Source organism: Pristiophorus japonicus, unplaced genomic scaffold, assembly GCF_044704955.1.
Source record: "Pristiophorus japonicus isolate sPriJap1 unplaced genomic scaffold, sPriJap1.hap1 HAP1_SCAFFOLD_1458, whole genome shotgun sequence".
In the NCBI taxonomy this organism is placed as follows: Eukaryota; Metazoa; Chordata; class Chondrichthyes; family Pristiophoridae; genus Pristiophorus; species Pristiophorus japonicus.
The window spans coordinates 18,157-32,466 of NW_027251132.1; the positions used below are offsets into that span (position 1 = coordinate 18,157).

General features: G+C 57.6%; 1 protein-coding gene across 1 annotated transcript in view; it reads left to right on the forward strand.

Annotated features, from left to right (window-relative positions):
- The window catches only part of LOC139242719 (histone-lysine N-methyltransferase SETD1A-like), a gene marked incomplete at both ends in the record, with an annotated part of 61,416 nt that overhangs the window by 15,854 nt on the left and 31,252 nt on the right, over positions 1–14,310 (forward strand). The window contains 2 exons of the mRNA XM_070870491.1: positions 6,978–7,129; positions 10,991–11,048. Coding sequence (XP_070726592.1) covers positions 6,978–7,129; positions 10,991–11,048 — 210 coding nt within the window. The remainder of the gene's footprint in view (positions 1–6,977; positions 7,130–10,990; positions 11,049–14,310) is intronic.

Below are 14,310 nucleotides of genomic sequence, written 5' to 3' on the forward strand. Positions count from 1 at the left end.
ATGAGGGCCAACATGCCATTTGCCTTCTTCACCGCCTGCTGTACCTGCATGCCAACCTTCAATGACTGATGTACCATGACACCCAGGTCTCGTTGCACCTCCCCTTTTCCTAATTACCACCATTCAGAGAATATTCTGCCTTCCTGTTTTTGCCCCCAAAGTGGATAACCTCACATTTATCCACATTATACTTCATCTGCCATGCATTTGCCCACTCACCTAACCTGTCCAAGTCACCCTGCAGCCTCTTAGCGTCCCCCTCACAGCTCACACCGCCACCCAGCTTAGTGTCATCTGCAAACTTGGAGATATTACACTCAGTTCCTTCGTCTAAATCATTAATGTATATTGTAAATATCCACGCTCCAGCATCTTCCACCCTTCAGGATGTGGTTCGGGACCTGGAATATTAGCTCCTTCATTGAAGCATCTGTGAACTTTTTGACGTGGAAGCAAGTCATCCTCGATTCGAGGGACTGCCTCTGATGATCATGCTTGGATCTGTAACTCAACTCAATTGACCCACCTTGGCTCCCTATTCCTCGCCCATCGAAACTCTCTCCGTCTCAGTCTTGAAAGGTCCGACTGTCCTCCGACGGGTCCAGGCTTTTTGTGGGGGGGGGGGGGGGTGGGGGGGGTAGCGTCACAGATTCCCTCCTCTTTCCACTGTCCGCAGTCTTGTTTTAATCTTGCTCTGTGCGCACACCTCTCTGACATTCCTTCGGGGGTGGTGGAGCGGGGTTTATCCTACCTTAAAGTCTCTCGCAGGGAGATAGCTGTACATGTGTAGTGCGCTGGGTCCGTGCAGCAGAGCTGGTCTCCAGTCGTCCTGGTTCACCCTCGCCACGGGGCCAAGACCCAGCTCTGTCGAGCCCCGTGTGGTGGCTGGTGTGCAACGGTCACCCCCACGCTCAAAAGAAATCCACCCACAGGCATCTCCCACCCCTTCAGGATGTAGTTCGGGTTCTTCATTCGAAGCACCTGTGAACTCATCCTTTTTTTGGGGGCGTGGAGGATGACTTGTTCGGTTCAAGGAACCGCCGATGATGATGATGAAAGGCGCTACGGAAATGGAAGTTGATTTTGTCCTGGGGGTTGTTCTCCTTGGAGCAGAGAAGGTTGAGGGGAGATTGACCAGAATGGTGCTGGGAATGGGGATACGTAGAGAGACTGGAGGCACTGGGTTTGTTCTCCTTGGAGCAGAGAAGGTTGAGGGGAGATTGACCAGAATGGTGCTGGGAATGGGGTTACGTAGAGAGACTGGAGGCGCTGGGTTTGTTCTCCTTGGAGCAGAGAAGGTTGAGGGGAGATTGACCAGAATGGTGCTGGGAATGGGGATACGTAGAGAGACTGGAGGCACTGGGTTTGTTCTCCTTGGAGCAGAGAAGGTTGAGGGGAGATTGACCAGAATGGTGCTGGGAATGGGGTTACGTAGAGAGACTGGAGGCGCTGGGTTTGTTCTCCTTGGAGCAGAGAAGGTTGAGGGGAGATTGACCAGAATGGTGCTGGGAATGGGGTTACGTAGAGAGACTGGAGGCGCTGGGTTTGTTCTCCTTGGAGCAGAGAAGGTTGAGGGGAGATTGACCAGAATGGTGCTGGGAATGGGGTTATGTAGAGAAACTGGAGGAGCTGGGTTTGTTCTCCTTGGAGCAGAGAAGGTTGAGGGGAGATTGACCAGAATGGTGCTGGGAATGGGGTTACGTAGAGAGACTGGAGGAGCTGGGTTTGTTCTCCTTGGAGCAGAGAAGGTTGAGGGGAGATTGACCAGAATGGTGCTGGGAATGGGGTTACATAGAGAGACTGGAGGAGCTGGGTTTGTTCTCCTTGGAGCAGAGAAGGTTGAGGGGAGATTGACCAGAATGGTGCTGGGAATGGGGTTACATAGAGAGACTGGAGGAGCTTTGTTTGTTCTCCTTGGAGCAGAGAAGGTTAAGGGGAAATTTGTTAGAGGGGTTCAAAGTCATGTATGGTTTTGATCGAGTAAATAAGGAGAAGTGGTATCCAGTGGTGGGAGGGTTGGTAAGCGGAAGGCACAGAATTAAGACAATGAGCTAAAAAACCAGAGAGTAGATGAGAATGTTGTTACGCAGCGAGTTGTGATCTGGAACGCGGGGGAAACAGATTCAGTTGTGACTTTCGAAAGGAAATCGAATATATGCCTGAAGAAGAAAGATGTGCAGGGCTATGGGGAAGGGCGTGGGATTAATTGGGTGGTCCTGACAAAGAATCGGCACCGGGAAGAGGAGCCAAACGGCCCTCGTGCCGTACGATCGCACTCCTGGCTGGCCTCCCGCATTCTACCCTATGTAAACTTGCTGGGTGGCGGTGTGAGCTGTGAGGAGGACGCTAAGAGGCTGCAGGGTGACTTGGACAGGTTAGGTGAGTGGGCAAATGCATGGCAGATGCAGTATAATGTGGATAAATGTGAGGTTATCCACTTTGGGGGCAAAAACAGGAAGGCAGAATACTATCTGAATGGTGACAGATTAGGAAAAGGGGAGGTGCAATGAGACCTGGGTGTCATAGTACATCAGTCATTGAAGGTTGGCATGCAGGTACAGCAGGCGGTGAAAAAGGCAAATGTTATGTTGGCCTTCATAGCGAGAGGATTTGAGTACAGGAGCAGGGAGGTCTTACTGCAATTGTACAGGGCCTTGGTGAGGCCACACCCGGAATATTGTGTTCAGTTTTGGTTTCCTAATCTGAGGAAGGACGTTCTTGCTAGTGAGGGAGTGCAGCGAAGGTTCACCAGACTGATTCCCGGGATGGCAGGACTGACATATGAAGAAAGACTGGATCGACTGGGCTTATATTCACTGGAATTTAGAAGGATAAGGGGATCTCATAGAAACATATAAAATTCTGACGGGACTGGACAGGTTAGATGCAGGAAGAATGTTCCCGATGTTGGGGAAGTCCAGAACCAGGGGTCACAGTCTAAGGATTAGGACTGAAATGAGGAGAAACTTCTTCACTCAGAGAGTTGTTAACCTGTGGAATTCTCTACCACAGAAAGTTGTTGATGCCAGTTCACTGGATATATTCAAGAGGGAGTTAGATATGGCCCTTACGGCTAAAGGGATCAAGGGGTATGGAGAGAAAGCAGGAATGGGATACTGAGGTGAATGATCAGCCATGATCATATTGAATGGCGGTGCAGGCTCGAAGGGCCGAATGGCCTACTCCTGCACCTATTTTCTATGTTTCTATGTTCTGATGAAAAGAGAGCACCGTTAGTTGTAGCCTGCTGTGGTTCCGTCAGCAAGTGCAGTCGGCATTTCAGATGATTTAAGGAGACGCCATTCATACAGTCCGCAGTCTTACAATCGCACAAAGCATCATAAACATCCTTGAGTTTTCCCTCAAAACTCGGCTGCCCCGTGTCCTAACTCACACCCAGTCCCGCTCACCCTTCACCCCCTGTGCTCACTGCCCCGTGTCCTAACTCGCACCGAGTCCCGCTCACCCATCACCCCCTGTGCTCACTGCCCCGTGTCCTAACTCACACCGAGTCCCGCTCACCCATCACCCCCTGTGCTCACTGCCCCATGTCCTAACTCACACCAAGTCCCGCTCACCCATCACCCCCTGTGCTCACTGCCCCGTGTCCTAACTCACACCGAGTCCCACTCACCCATCACCCCCTGTACTCACTGCCCCGTGTCCTAACTTGCACCGAGTCCCGCTCACCCATCACCCCCTGTGCTCACTGCCCTGTGTCCTAACTCACACCCAGTCCCACTCACCCATCACCCCCTGTGCTCACTGCCCCGTGTCGTAACTCACACCCAGTCCCACTCACCCATCACCCCCTGTGCTCGCTGCCCCCGTGTCCTAACTCGCACCGAGTCCCGCTCACCCATCACCCCCTGTGCTCACTGCCCCGTGTCCTAACTCGCACCGAGTCCCGCTCACCCATCACCCCCTGTGCTCACTGCCCCGTGTCCTAACTCACACCCAGTCCCGCTCACCCATCACCCCTTGTGCTCACTGCCCCGTGTCCTAACTCACACCAAGTCCCACTCACCCATCACCCCCTGTGCTCGCTGACCTACATTGGCTCCCGGTTAAGCAACGCCTCGATTTCAAAATTCTCATCCTTGTGTTCAAATCCCTCCATGGCCCTCGCCCCTCCCTATCTCTGTAACCTCCTCCAGCCCCTACACCTCTCCCTATCTCTGTAACCTCCTCCAGCCCCTACACCCCTCCCTATCTCTGTAACCTCCTCCAGCCCCTACACCCCTCCCTATCTCTGTAACCTCCTCCAGCCCCTACACCCCTCCCTATCTCTGTAACCTCCTCCAGCCCCTACACCCCTCCCTATCTCTGTAACCTCCTCCAGCCCCTACACCCCTCCCTATCTCTGTAACCTCCTCCAGCCCCACGACCCCCCCGAGATATCTGCGCTCCGCTAATTCTGCCCTCCTGACCATCCCTGATTATAATCGCTCAACCATCGGTGGCCGTGCCTTCTGTTGCTTGGGGCTGTTCAATCCCAGCCCTCCACCGCCCTCTGCACAGGGTATTGGTGAGGCCTCACCCTGGAGTACTGAGTGCAGTTTTGGTCTCCGTATTTAACCAGGGATATACTTGCATTGTTCAGAGAAGGTTCACTCGGTTGATTCCTGAGATGAGGGGGTTGTCTTATGAAGAAAGGTTGAGCAGGTTGGGCCTTTACTCATTGGAGTTTAGAAGAATGAGAGATGACCTTATTAAAACGTATAAGATTCTGAGGGGGCTCGACAGGGTCGATGCAGAGAGGATGTTGCCCCTCGTGGGGGAATCTAGAACTAGGGGACATAGTTTCAGAATCAGGGGTCGCCCATTTAAACTGGAGATGCGGAGGAATTTCTTTTCTCTTTGGAATTCTCTACCCCAGAGAGCTGTGGAGGCTGGGTCATTGCATGTATTTAAGGCGGCGACAGACAGATTTTTTGAACGCTAAGCGAGTCGAGGATAGAGATCTCAGCAGGTCAGGCAGCGTCTGTTTTGGGTCAGCGGCCCTTTTCATTCCAGATTCCAGCATCCGCAGTATTTTGCTTCAGTATTTGAGCAGCAAGTCGAGGGTTATGGGGAGCGGGCGGGGAAGTGGACCTGAGTCCGTGATCAGATCAGCCATGGTCTTATTGAATGGCGGAGCAGACTCGAGGGGCCGAAGGGCCTGCTCCTGTTCTTATTTCTTACTGATGGGGTAAAACGAAGACTGCTCTTCCTCGACTCTTCCTGGACTCCCAGATATAAGGAATTGACGCCCAGCTGTATTGTATAGCGACCGCGGAATCACTCCGACGAAACCTCGGTCAACTGGTTTTTATTCGGACATGCTCGGGAAGGTTCCGATGAACGCTTCCCCGGCCAGAGGTTTTACAATTACCACGATGCAGTTTTCAGAGTTGTACGACCCTCCGACAAAGCCACCGATTGGGCCGACTGCTATCAGTGAAGTTACATTAGAAACATAGAAACATAGAAAATAGGTGCAGGAGTAGGCCATTCAGCCCTTCTAGCCTGCACCGCCATTCAATGAGTTCATGGCTGAACATGCAACTTCAGTACCCCCTTCCTGCTTTCTCGTCATTACCCCTTGATCCCCCGAGTAGTAAGGACTTCATCTAACTCCCTTTTGAATATATTTAGTGAATTGGCCTCAACTACTTTCTGTGGTAGAGAATTCCACAGGTTCACCACTCTCTGGGTGAAGAAGTTTCTCCTCATCTCGGTCCTAAATGGCTTACCCCTTATCCTTAGACTGTGACCCCTGGTTCTGGACTTCCCCAACATTGGGAACATTCTTCCTGCATCTAACCTGTCCAAACCCGTCAGAATTTTAAACGTTTCTGTGAGGTCCCCTCCCATTCTTCTGAACTCCAGTGAATACAAGCCCAGTTGATCCAGTCTTTCTTAATAGGTCAGTCCCACCATCCCGGGAATCAGTCTGGTGAATCTTCGCTGCACTCCCTCAATAGCAAGGATGTCCTTCCTCAGGTTAGGAGACCAAAACTGTACACAATATTCCAGGTGTGGCCTCACCAAGGCCCTGTACAACTGTAGCAACACCTCCCTGCCCCTGTACTCAAATTCCCTCGCTATGAAGGCCAACATGCCATTTGCTTTCTTCACCGCCTGCTGTACCTGCATGCCAACCTTCAATGACTGATGTACCATGACACCCAGGTCTCGATTGGTTGACTCTTATCAGACCAGCTCTGATTGGTTCTTCCCCATCACATGTCACCCTTCTGGCACGTGTGCAACTTTGCCTCAGTTTGCTATCTCGTTCCCAATCACCTGCTTTCTTAACCTGCTCCCAAGAGAACTTCAGTCATAATGTCCGAGTTTCTCATGAGATTCGGATGCTTGCATCGCAGGTCGGGGCTCTAACTAGAGCTGGGGTGCCGAGCCCTGGAACGTCGTAGGCGGAGGTGCGGCAAATGAGGGTACGGGGCCCCAGAAGAGCCGAGGGCCCAGGGGCTGCACGGGGGCCCAGCCCACACACTGTGCGATATGTGTGGTGCACTAGGTCCGTGCAGCAGAGCTGGTCTCCAGTCGTCCTGGTTAACCCTTGCCACTGGACCAAGGCCGAGCTCTGTCAAGCCCCGTGTGGTGGCTGGTGTGCAACCCACGTTAAAAAAATCCACCCACAGGCATCTCCCGCCCTCCTCAATTGGAGTTCAGGACCTGGAACATCGGGTCCTTCATTGAAACATCTGTGAACTCGTGTGGAAGCAAGTCATCCTGGTTCGAGGGAACCGCCGATGATGACAGTCAATGCTCCCAAATGTTTGTGGTCCGTGTTCTGTACTGAATATGTAAGTTTCCATCGGTCAATTACGATCCCGACCGTAAGACAGAGGGAGGTCCCGATTCCTCTCAATCTCCTAATCCCTTTTAACCTGATGCCATGCCAATCCCTGGTGCTGCTTGCTCAAGTGTACTTTTTACCCGCTGTGCGTTACGTTTCTTTTTGTGCTTCGCAGAGATGGAGCGGGAGAAGGATGTCTCGGATGTGGCCAGCCAGTCCTCCGAGCCGGCCAAGCGGGAGCCCGACGGCGGCAAGAAGCGGAACAAGCCGTCCAAGGCCCTGGAACTCAACAGCGAGGGCGAGGAGGAAGAGGAGGCCTCGGAAAAGGTGGGCCCGCTCGCCATGTGTAGAATCCTAGGCACTTGCAGCACGGAGGGAGGCCATTTCGGCCCACTGTGTCCGCGCCGGCCGACCAAGAGCTTACCCAGCCTAATCCCACTCTCCAGCTCTGGGTCCGTAGCCCTGTAGGTTACGGCACTTCAAGTGCACCTCCAGGTACTTTTTAAATGTGGTGAGGGTTTCTGCCTCTACCACCCTTTCAGGCAGTGAGTTCCCCCCCAGACCCCCACCACCCTCTGGGTGAAGACATTTCCCCTCAAATCCCCTCTACACCTCCCCCCAATTACTTTAACTCCATGCCCCCTGGTTGTTGACCCCTCTGCCCAGGGAAACAGGTCCGTCCTATCCACTCTACCCAGGCCCCTCATCATTTTATACAACTCAATCAGGTCTCCCCTCAGCCTCCTCTGTTTCAAAGAAAACAAACCCCAGCCCATCCAATCTTTCCTCATCGCTAAAATTCTCCAGTCCCGGCAACATCCTGGTAAATCTCCTCTGCACCCTCTCCAGTGCAACATCCTGGTAAATCTCCTCTGTACTCTCTCCAGTGCAACATCCTGGTAAATCTCCTCTGCACCCTCTCCAGTGCAGTCACATCTTTCCTGTAATGTGGTGACCAGAACTGCACGCAGTACTCCAGCTGTGGCCTAACCCAGTGTTTTATACACTCCAAGCGTAACCTCCCTGCTCTTGTATTCCATGCCTCGGCTAATAAAGGCAAGTATCCCGTGTGCCTTCTTAACCACCTGATCTACCTGGCCTGCTGCCTTCAGGGATCTGTGGACCTGCACTCCAAGGTCCCTCTGTCCCTCTACACCTCTCAGTGTCCTACCTTCAGGGATCTGTGGACCTGCACTCCAAGGCCCCTCTGTCCCTCTACACTTCTCAGTGTCCTACCACAAGAACATAAGAAATCGGAGCAAGAGTAGGCCAATTGGCCCCTCGAGTCAGCTCCGCCATTTAATAAGATCATGGACACAGCTCCACTTCCCCGCCCGCTCCCCATAACCCTTCACTCCCTTATCGCTCAAAAATCTGTCTATCTCCGCCTTAAATATATTCAATGACCCAGCCTCCACAGCTCTCGGGGGCAGAGAATTCCACAGATTTACAACCCTCTGAGAGAAGAAATTCCTCCTCATCTCAGTTTTAAATGGGCGGCAGCCTATTTTGAGGCTATATCCACTAGTTTTAGTTTCCCGTATGAGTGGAAATATCCTCTCTGCATCCACCTTGTCGAGCCCTCTCATTATCTTGTATGTTTCAATAGGATCACCTCTCATTCTTCTGAACTCCAATGAGTAAAGGCTCAACTTATCTTAGAAACATAGAAAATAGGTGCAGGAGTAGGCCATTCGGCCCTTCGATTCAATAAGATGGATGGCTGATCATTCACCTCAGTACCTGTTTCCTCTCCATACCCCTTGATCCCTTCAGCCGTAAGGGCCATATCCAACTCCCTCTTGAATATATCCAATGAACTGGTATCAACAACTTTCTGTGGTAGAGAATTCCACAGGTTAACAACTCTCTGAGTGAAGAAGTTTCTCCTCATCTCGGTCCTAAATGGCTTACCCCTTATCCTTAGACTGTGACCCCTGGTTCTGGACTTCCCCAACATCGGGAACATTCTTCCTGCATCTAACCTGTCCCGTCCCGTCAGAATTTTATATGTTTCTGAGATCCCCGCTCATTCTTCTAAACTCCAATGAATACAGGCCCAGTCGATCCAGTCTCTCCTCATATGTCAGTCCCACCATCCCGGCTCGCCCCCCTCATCTCTGGAATTAACCTCGTGAACCTTCTCTGAACAACCTCCAATGCAAGTATATCTTTCCTTAAATACAAAGACCAAAACTGCACGCAGTACTCCAGGTGTGGCCTCACCAATACCCTGTACAATTGTAGCAGGACTTCTCTGCTTTTATACTCCATCCCCTTTGCAATAAAGGCCAAGATACCATTGGCCTTCCTGATCACTTGCTGTACCTGCATACTAACCTTTTGTGTTTCATGCACAAGGACCCCCAGGTCCCGCTGTACTGCAGCACTTTGCAACTTTTCTCCATTTAACTTATAATTTGCTTTTCTATTTTTTTCTGCCGAAGTGGATAACTTCACATTTTCCCCACGTTATAATCCATCTGCCAAATATTTGCCCGCTCACTCAGCCTGTCTGTATCCCTTTGCAGAATTTTTTGTGTCCTCCTCACAACTTGCTTTCCCACCCATCTTTGTATCGTCAGCAAACTTGGCCACATTACACTCGGTCCCTCCATCCACGTCGTTGACATCGACTAAATAGTTGAGGCCCCAGCACCGATCCCTGCGGCACCCCACTAGTCAGTGTTTGCCAACCGGAAAATGACCCGACTCTCTGTTTTCTGTTTAATGTGTATTCCCTCGCCCTGTTAGCCCTCCCCAGATGCATTGCCCCACACTTCTCTGGATTGAATTCTATTTGCCACTGTTCTGCCCACCGTTGCAAACTTCTTGAGCGGTTATATTCTCGCCTGGATGTCTCTCGCGGCCGCCCCCAAGGTATTTTCCCCGCTTATAGACAAAGACAAAGCGGTGGAAATTTGGTCCCGCCTCAGTTGGGGTAGAATCCCGGGCAGAACAGTAACAAAATTTGTCAGCTGGGCCCGGGGTTTGCTGTGGGCCGCTAAGGGAGGCGTCGCACGCCTCTTTTAAGGCAACTGAGCAAGGGAAAATCCCGAACTAGAGGCTGGCTTTCGGAGCGCCATAAACTGAGGCCTGGAGGAGGGTGAAATCTGGGGGGAAAAAAACACCAAAAACATTCCCAATACATAGCCCACAACATAAACCGCAAAAAAAAACCCAATCACGCTTACCTGACGTCAGTATTACTTACCGCACTGTGGCTGCGACAGCAATGAACGCCACCTTTCTCAGACGTTCCCACCAGGGTGCAGTGCGGGGCACTCGTCATCATCATAGGTAGCCCTTCGGAATCGAGGAAGACTTGCCTCCACTCTTAACATGAGTCCTTAGGTGGCTGAACAGTCCAATACAGGAACCAGAGTCCCTGTCACAGGTGGGACAGACAGACGTTGAGGGAAGGGGTGGGTGGGACTGGTTTGCCGCACGCTCCTTCCGCTGCCTGCGCTTGGTCTCTGCACGCTCTCGGCGACGAGACTCGAGGTGCTCAGCGCCCCCTCCCGGATGCACTTCCTCCACTTAGGGGCGGACTGGTCTTTGGGCCCAGGGACTCCCAGGTGCCGGTGGGGGATGTTGCACTTTATATCAGGGAGGGGCTTTGAGGGTGGGTCCCCTGTAACGTTTCCTCTGCCCCACCTTTGGCCCGTTTGCCCGTGAAGGAGTTCCGAGTAGAGCGCTCGCTCTCGTGTCTGGGGGGGGGGGGGCGTGCGGACAATGTGGCCCTGCCCAGCGGAGCTGGTCGAGTGTGGGTCAGTGCTTCGATGGCTGGGGGATGTCTGGCCTGGTCGAGGACGCCAACGTTGGTGCGTCTGTCCTCCCGGGGGGGGGGGGGGGGGGGGGGGGGTTTGTAGGATCTTGCGGGGCGCTATGGGTCAGGCGGCTGCCAACAATCGAGCCGGTGTTGCAACCGGGGGCCTTTGCTCACCAGCTCGCCTCTTCTGGGCGCTAATGCTCCACGCTCCCATCGAAACTGGCACCGCAGGTCCCGTCGGGGAGCTGGAAGCTGGCTTGCCCGGGGCGCAAGTGATTTCCACCGCCTTTGCCGCCCCTCTGGGGCGCAAAGAAGGACAGCAGAAGACCGAATTTGACCCTTTTTGTTCTCTATATCTCTCTCTCTCTCTCTTTCTCTCTCTCTCTCTTTTCCCGCCCCCCCCCCTTCATTTTCAGGAGGAGGAAGAGGAAGAAGGAGACCTGGAGGCTAGCGAGAAGGAGGATTCCGAGGAAGGTGCGTTTCCGCGTACATCGGGAGCCGCTCTGGCTCTGAATTCGCGATTTGTATTTTTCTTTGTCCGCGTCTCGGTTTTGCTTATTTGCTGCGAACCTGGACCGACCGTGGCGTTGCTCGTGGTTCGTGGAGCGCCTCTGCGCTCTTTCGCTGAGGCGGGTGGGGAGAGGGCGGGGGGGGCAGGGAGAGGGCGGGGGGGGCAGGGAGAGGGAGTGTCGCTCCGCGTGCAGTGCAGCACTTTGCTGCCGAGGCAGCCTGACTGGTGGGGGTCCCGTGGCATTGCTCGCGGTGGCTCAAGTGGGACGATGTCGTGGTTTCGTCAGGGCGGGAGTGCCCCAGCAATCCAAGCGCTTATTCCCCTGTTCTTCACCTCCCCCCCCCCCACCATCCAATTGCAAGACTAAACAGAGGGGAGTCGCTCTCCAGGACCGCCTGCAGTCGATCAGAAGGCATTAATTTGGGGGAATATGGAAGTTTCCCCCTCATCAAACCTGCCCCACACAGTTGTGATGGCAGAAGCATCCGTATTGGGGCCCCGCCTTCATCATCCACCCACCTGCTGGGGAAAACAGGACTCTCCAGCAATGCCACGGGGAGGGTGTCAGGAGCAGTGCCACGGGGGGGTGTCGGGGGCAGTGCCACGGGGGGGGTGTCGGGGGCAGTGCCACGGGGGGGTGTCGGGGGCAGTGCCACGGGGGGTGTGTCGGGAGCAGTGCCACGGGGGGGTGTCGGGGGCAGTGCCACGGGGAGGTGTCGGGGGCAGTGCCACGGGGAGGTGTGTCGGGAGCAGTGCCACGGGGGGTGTCGGGGGCAGTGCCACGGGGAGGTGTGTCGGGAGCAGTGCCACGGGGGGTGTCGGGGGCAGTGCCACGGGGGGTGTGTCGGGAGCAGTGCCACGGGGGGGTGTCGGGAGCAGTGCCACGGGGGGGTGTCGGGAGCAGTGCCACGGGGGGGTGTCGGGGGCAGTGCCACGGGGGGGTGTCGGGGGCAGTGCCACGGGGGGGTTTGGGAGCAGTGCCACGGGGGGGGGTGTCGGGGGCAATGCCACGGGGGGGTTTGGGAGCAGTGCCACGGGGGGGGTGTCGGGAGCAGTGCCACGGGGGGGTGTCGGGGGCAGTGCCACGGGGGGGGTGTCGGGGGCAGTGTCACGGGGGGGTGTCGGGGGCAGTGCCACGGGGGGGTGTCAGGAGCAGTGCCACGGGGGGGTTTGGGAGCAGTGCCACGGGGGGGTGTTGGGAGCAGTGCCACGGGGGTGTCGGGGGCAGTGCCACGGGGGGGTGTCGGGGGCAGTGCCACGGGGGGGTGTCGGGGGCAGTGCCACGGGGGGGTGTCGGGGGCAGTGCCACGGGGGGGGTGTCGGGAGCAGTGCCACGGGGGGGTGTCGGGGCAGTGCCACGGGGGGGTGTCGGGGGCAGTGCCACGGGGGGGGTGTCGGGAGCAGTGCCACGGGGGGGGTGTCGGGAGCAGTGCCACGGGGGGGTGTCGGGAGCAGTGCCACGGGGGGGTGTCGGGGGCAGTGCCACGGGGGGGGTGTCGGGGGCAGTGCCACAGGGGGGGTGTCGGGGGCAGTACCACGGGGGGGTGTCGGGGGCAGTACCACGGGGGGGTGTCGGGGGCAGTGCCACGGGGGGGGGTGTCGGGAGCAGTGCCACGGGGGGGGTGTCGGGGGCAGTGCCACGGGGGGTGTCGGGGCAGTGCCACGGGAGGTGTGTCGGGGGCAGTGCCACGGGGGGGGTGTCGGGGCAGTGCCACGGGGGGGGTGTCGGGGGCAGTGCCACGGGGGGTGTCGGGGCAGTGCCACGGGGGGTGTCGGGGCAGTGCCACGGGGGGTGTGTCGGGGGCAGTGCCACGGGGGGTGTGTCGGGGGCAGTGCCACGGGGGGTGTGTCGGGGGCAGTGCCACGGGGGGTGTCGGGGCAGTGCCACGGGAGGTGTGTCGGGGGCAGTGCCACGGGAGGTGTGTCGGGGGCAGTGCCACGGGGGGTGTGTCGGGGGCAGTGCCCCGGGTGGGGTGTCGGGGGCAGTGCCACGGGGGGTGTCGGGGGCAGTGCCACGGGGGAGGTGTCGGGGGCAGTGCCACGGGGGGTGTCGGGGGCAGTGCCGCGGGGGGGGTGTCGGGGGCAGTGCCACGGGGGGGGTGTCGGGGGCAGTGCCACGGGAGGTGTGTCGGGGGCAGTGCCACGGGAGGTGTGTCGGGGGCAGTGCCACGGGAAGTGTGTCGGGGGCAGTGCCACGGGGCGGGGCTGTCGGGGGCAGTGCCACGGGGGGGGTGTCGGGGACAGTGCCACGGGGGGTGTGTCGGGGGCAGTGCCACGGGGGAGTCGGGGGCAGTGTCGGGGGAGTCGGGGGCAGTGCCACGGGGGCGGGGGTGTCGGGGGGTTGTGTCGGGGGCAGTGCCACGGGGGGTGTCGGGGGCAGTGCCACGGGGGCGGGGGTGTCGGGGGCAGTGCCACGGGAGGTGTGTCGGGGGCAGTGCCACGGGGGGGGGAGTCGGGGGCAGTGCCACGGGGGGGTGTCGGGGGCAGTGCCACGGGGGTGTCGGGGGCAGTGCCACGGGGGGGGGGGTGTCGGGAGCAGTGCCACGGGGAGGGTGCCGGGGGCAGTGCCACGGGGGGTTGTCGGGGGCAGTGCCACGGGGGCGGGGTTGTCGGGGGCAGTGCCACGGGGGGGGTGTCGGGGGCAGTGCCACGGGGGGGGTGTCGGGGGCAGTGCCACGGGGGGGTGTCGGGAGCAGTGCCACGGGGGGGGTGTCGGGAGCAGTGCCACGGGGGGTGTCGGGGGCAGTGCCACGGGGGGGTGTCAGGAGCAGTGCCACGGGGGGGTTTGGGAGCAGTGCCACGGGGGGGTGTCGGGGGCAGTGCCACGGGGGGTGTCGGGGGCAGTGCCACGGGGGGGTGTCGGGGGCAGTGCCACGGGGGGGTGTCAGGAGCAGTGCCACGGGGGGGTTTGGGAGCAGTGCCACGGGGGGGTGTCGGGAGCAGTGCCACGGGGGTGTCGGGGGCAGTGCCACGGGGGGGTGTCGGGAGCAGTGCCACGGGGGGGGGTGTCGGGGGCAGTGCCACGGGGGGGTGTCGGGGGCAGTGCCACGGGGGGGTGTCGGGAGCAGTGCCACGGGGGGGTGTCGGGGGCAGTGCCACGGGGGGGTGTCGGGGGCAGTGCCACGGGGGGGTGTCGGGGGCAGTGCCACGGGGGGGTGTCGGGGGCAGTGCCACGGGGGGGTGTCGGGAGCAGTGCCGCGGGAGGTGTGTCGGGGGCAGTGCCAC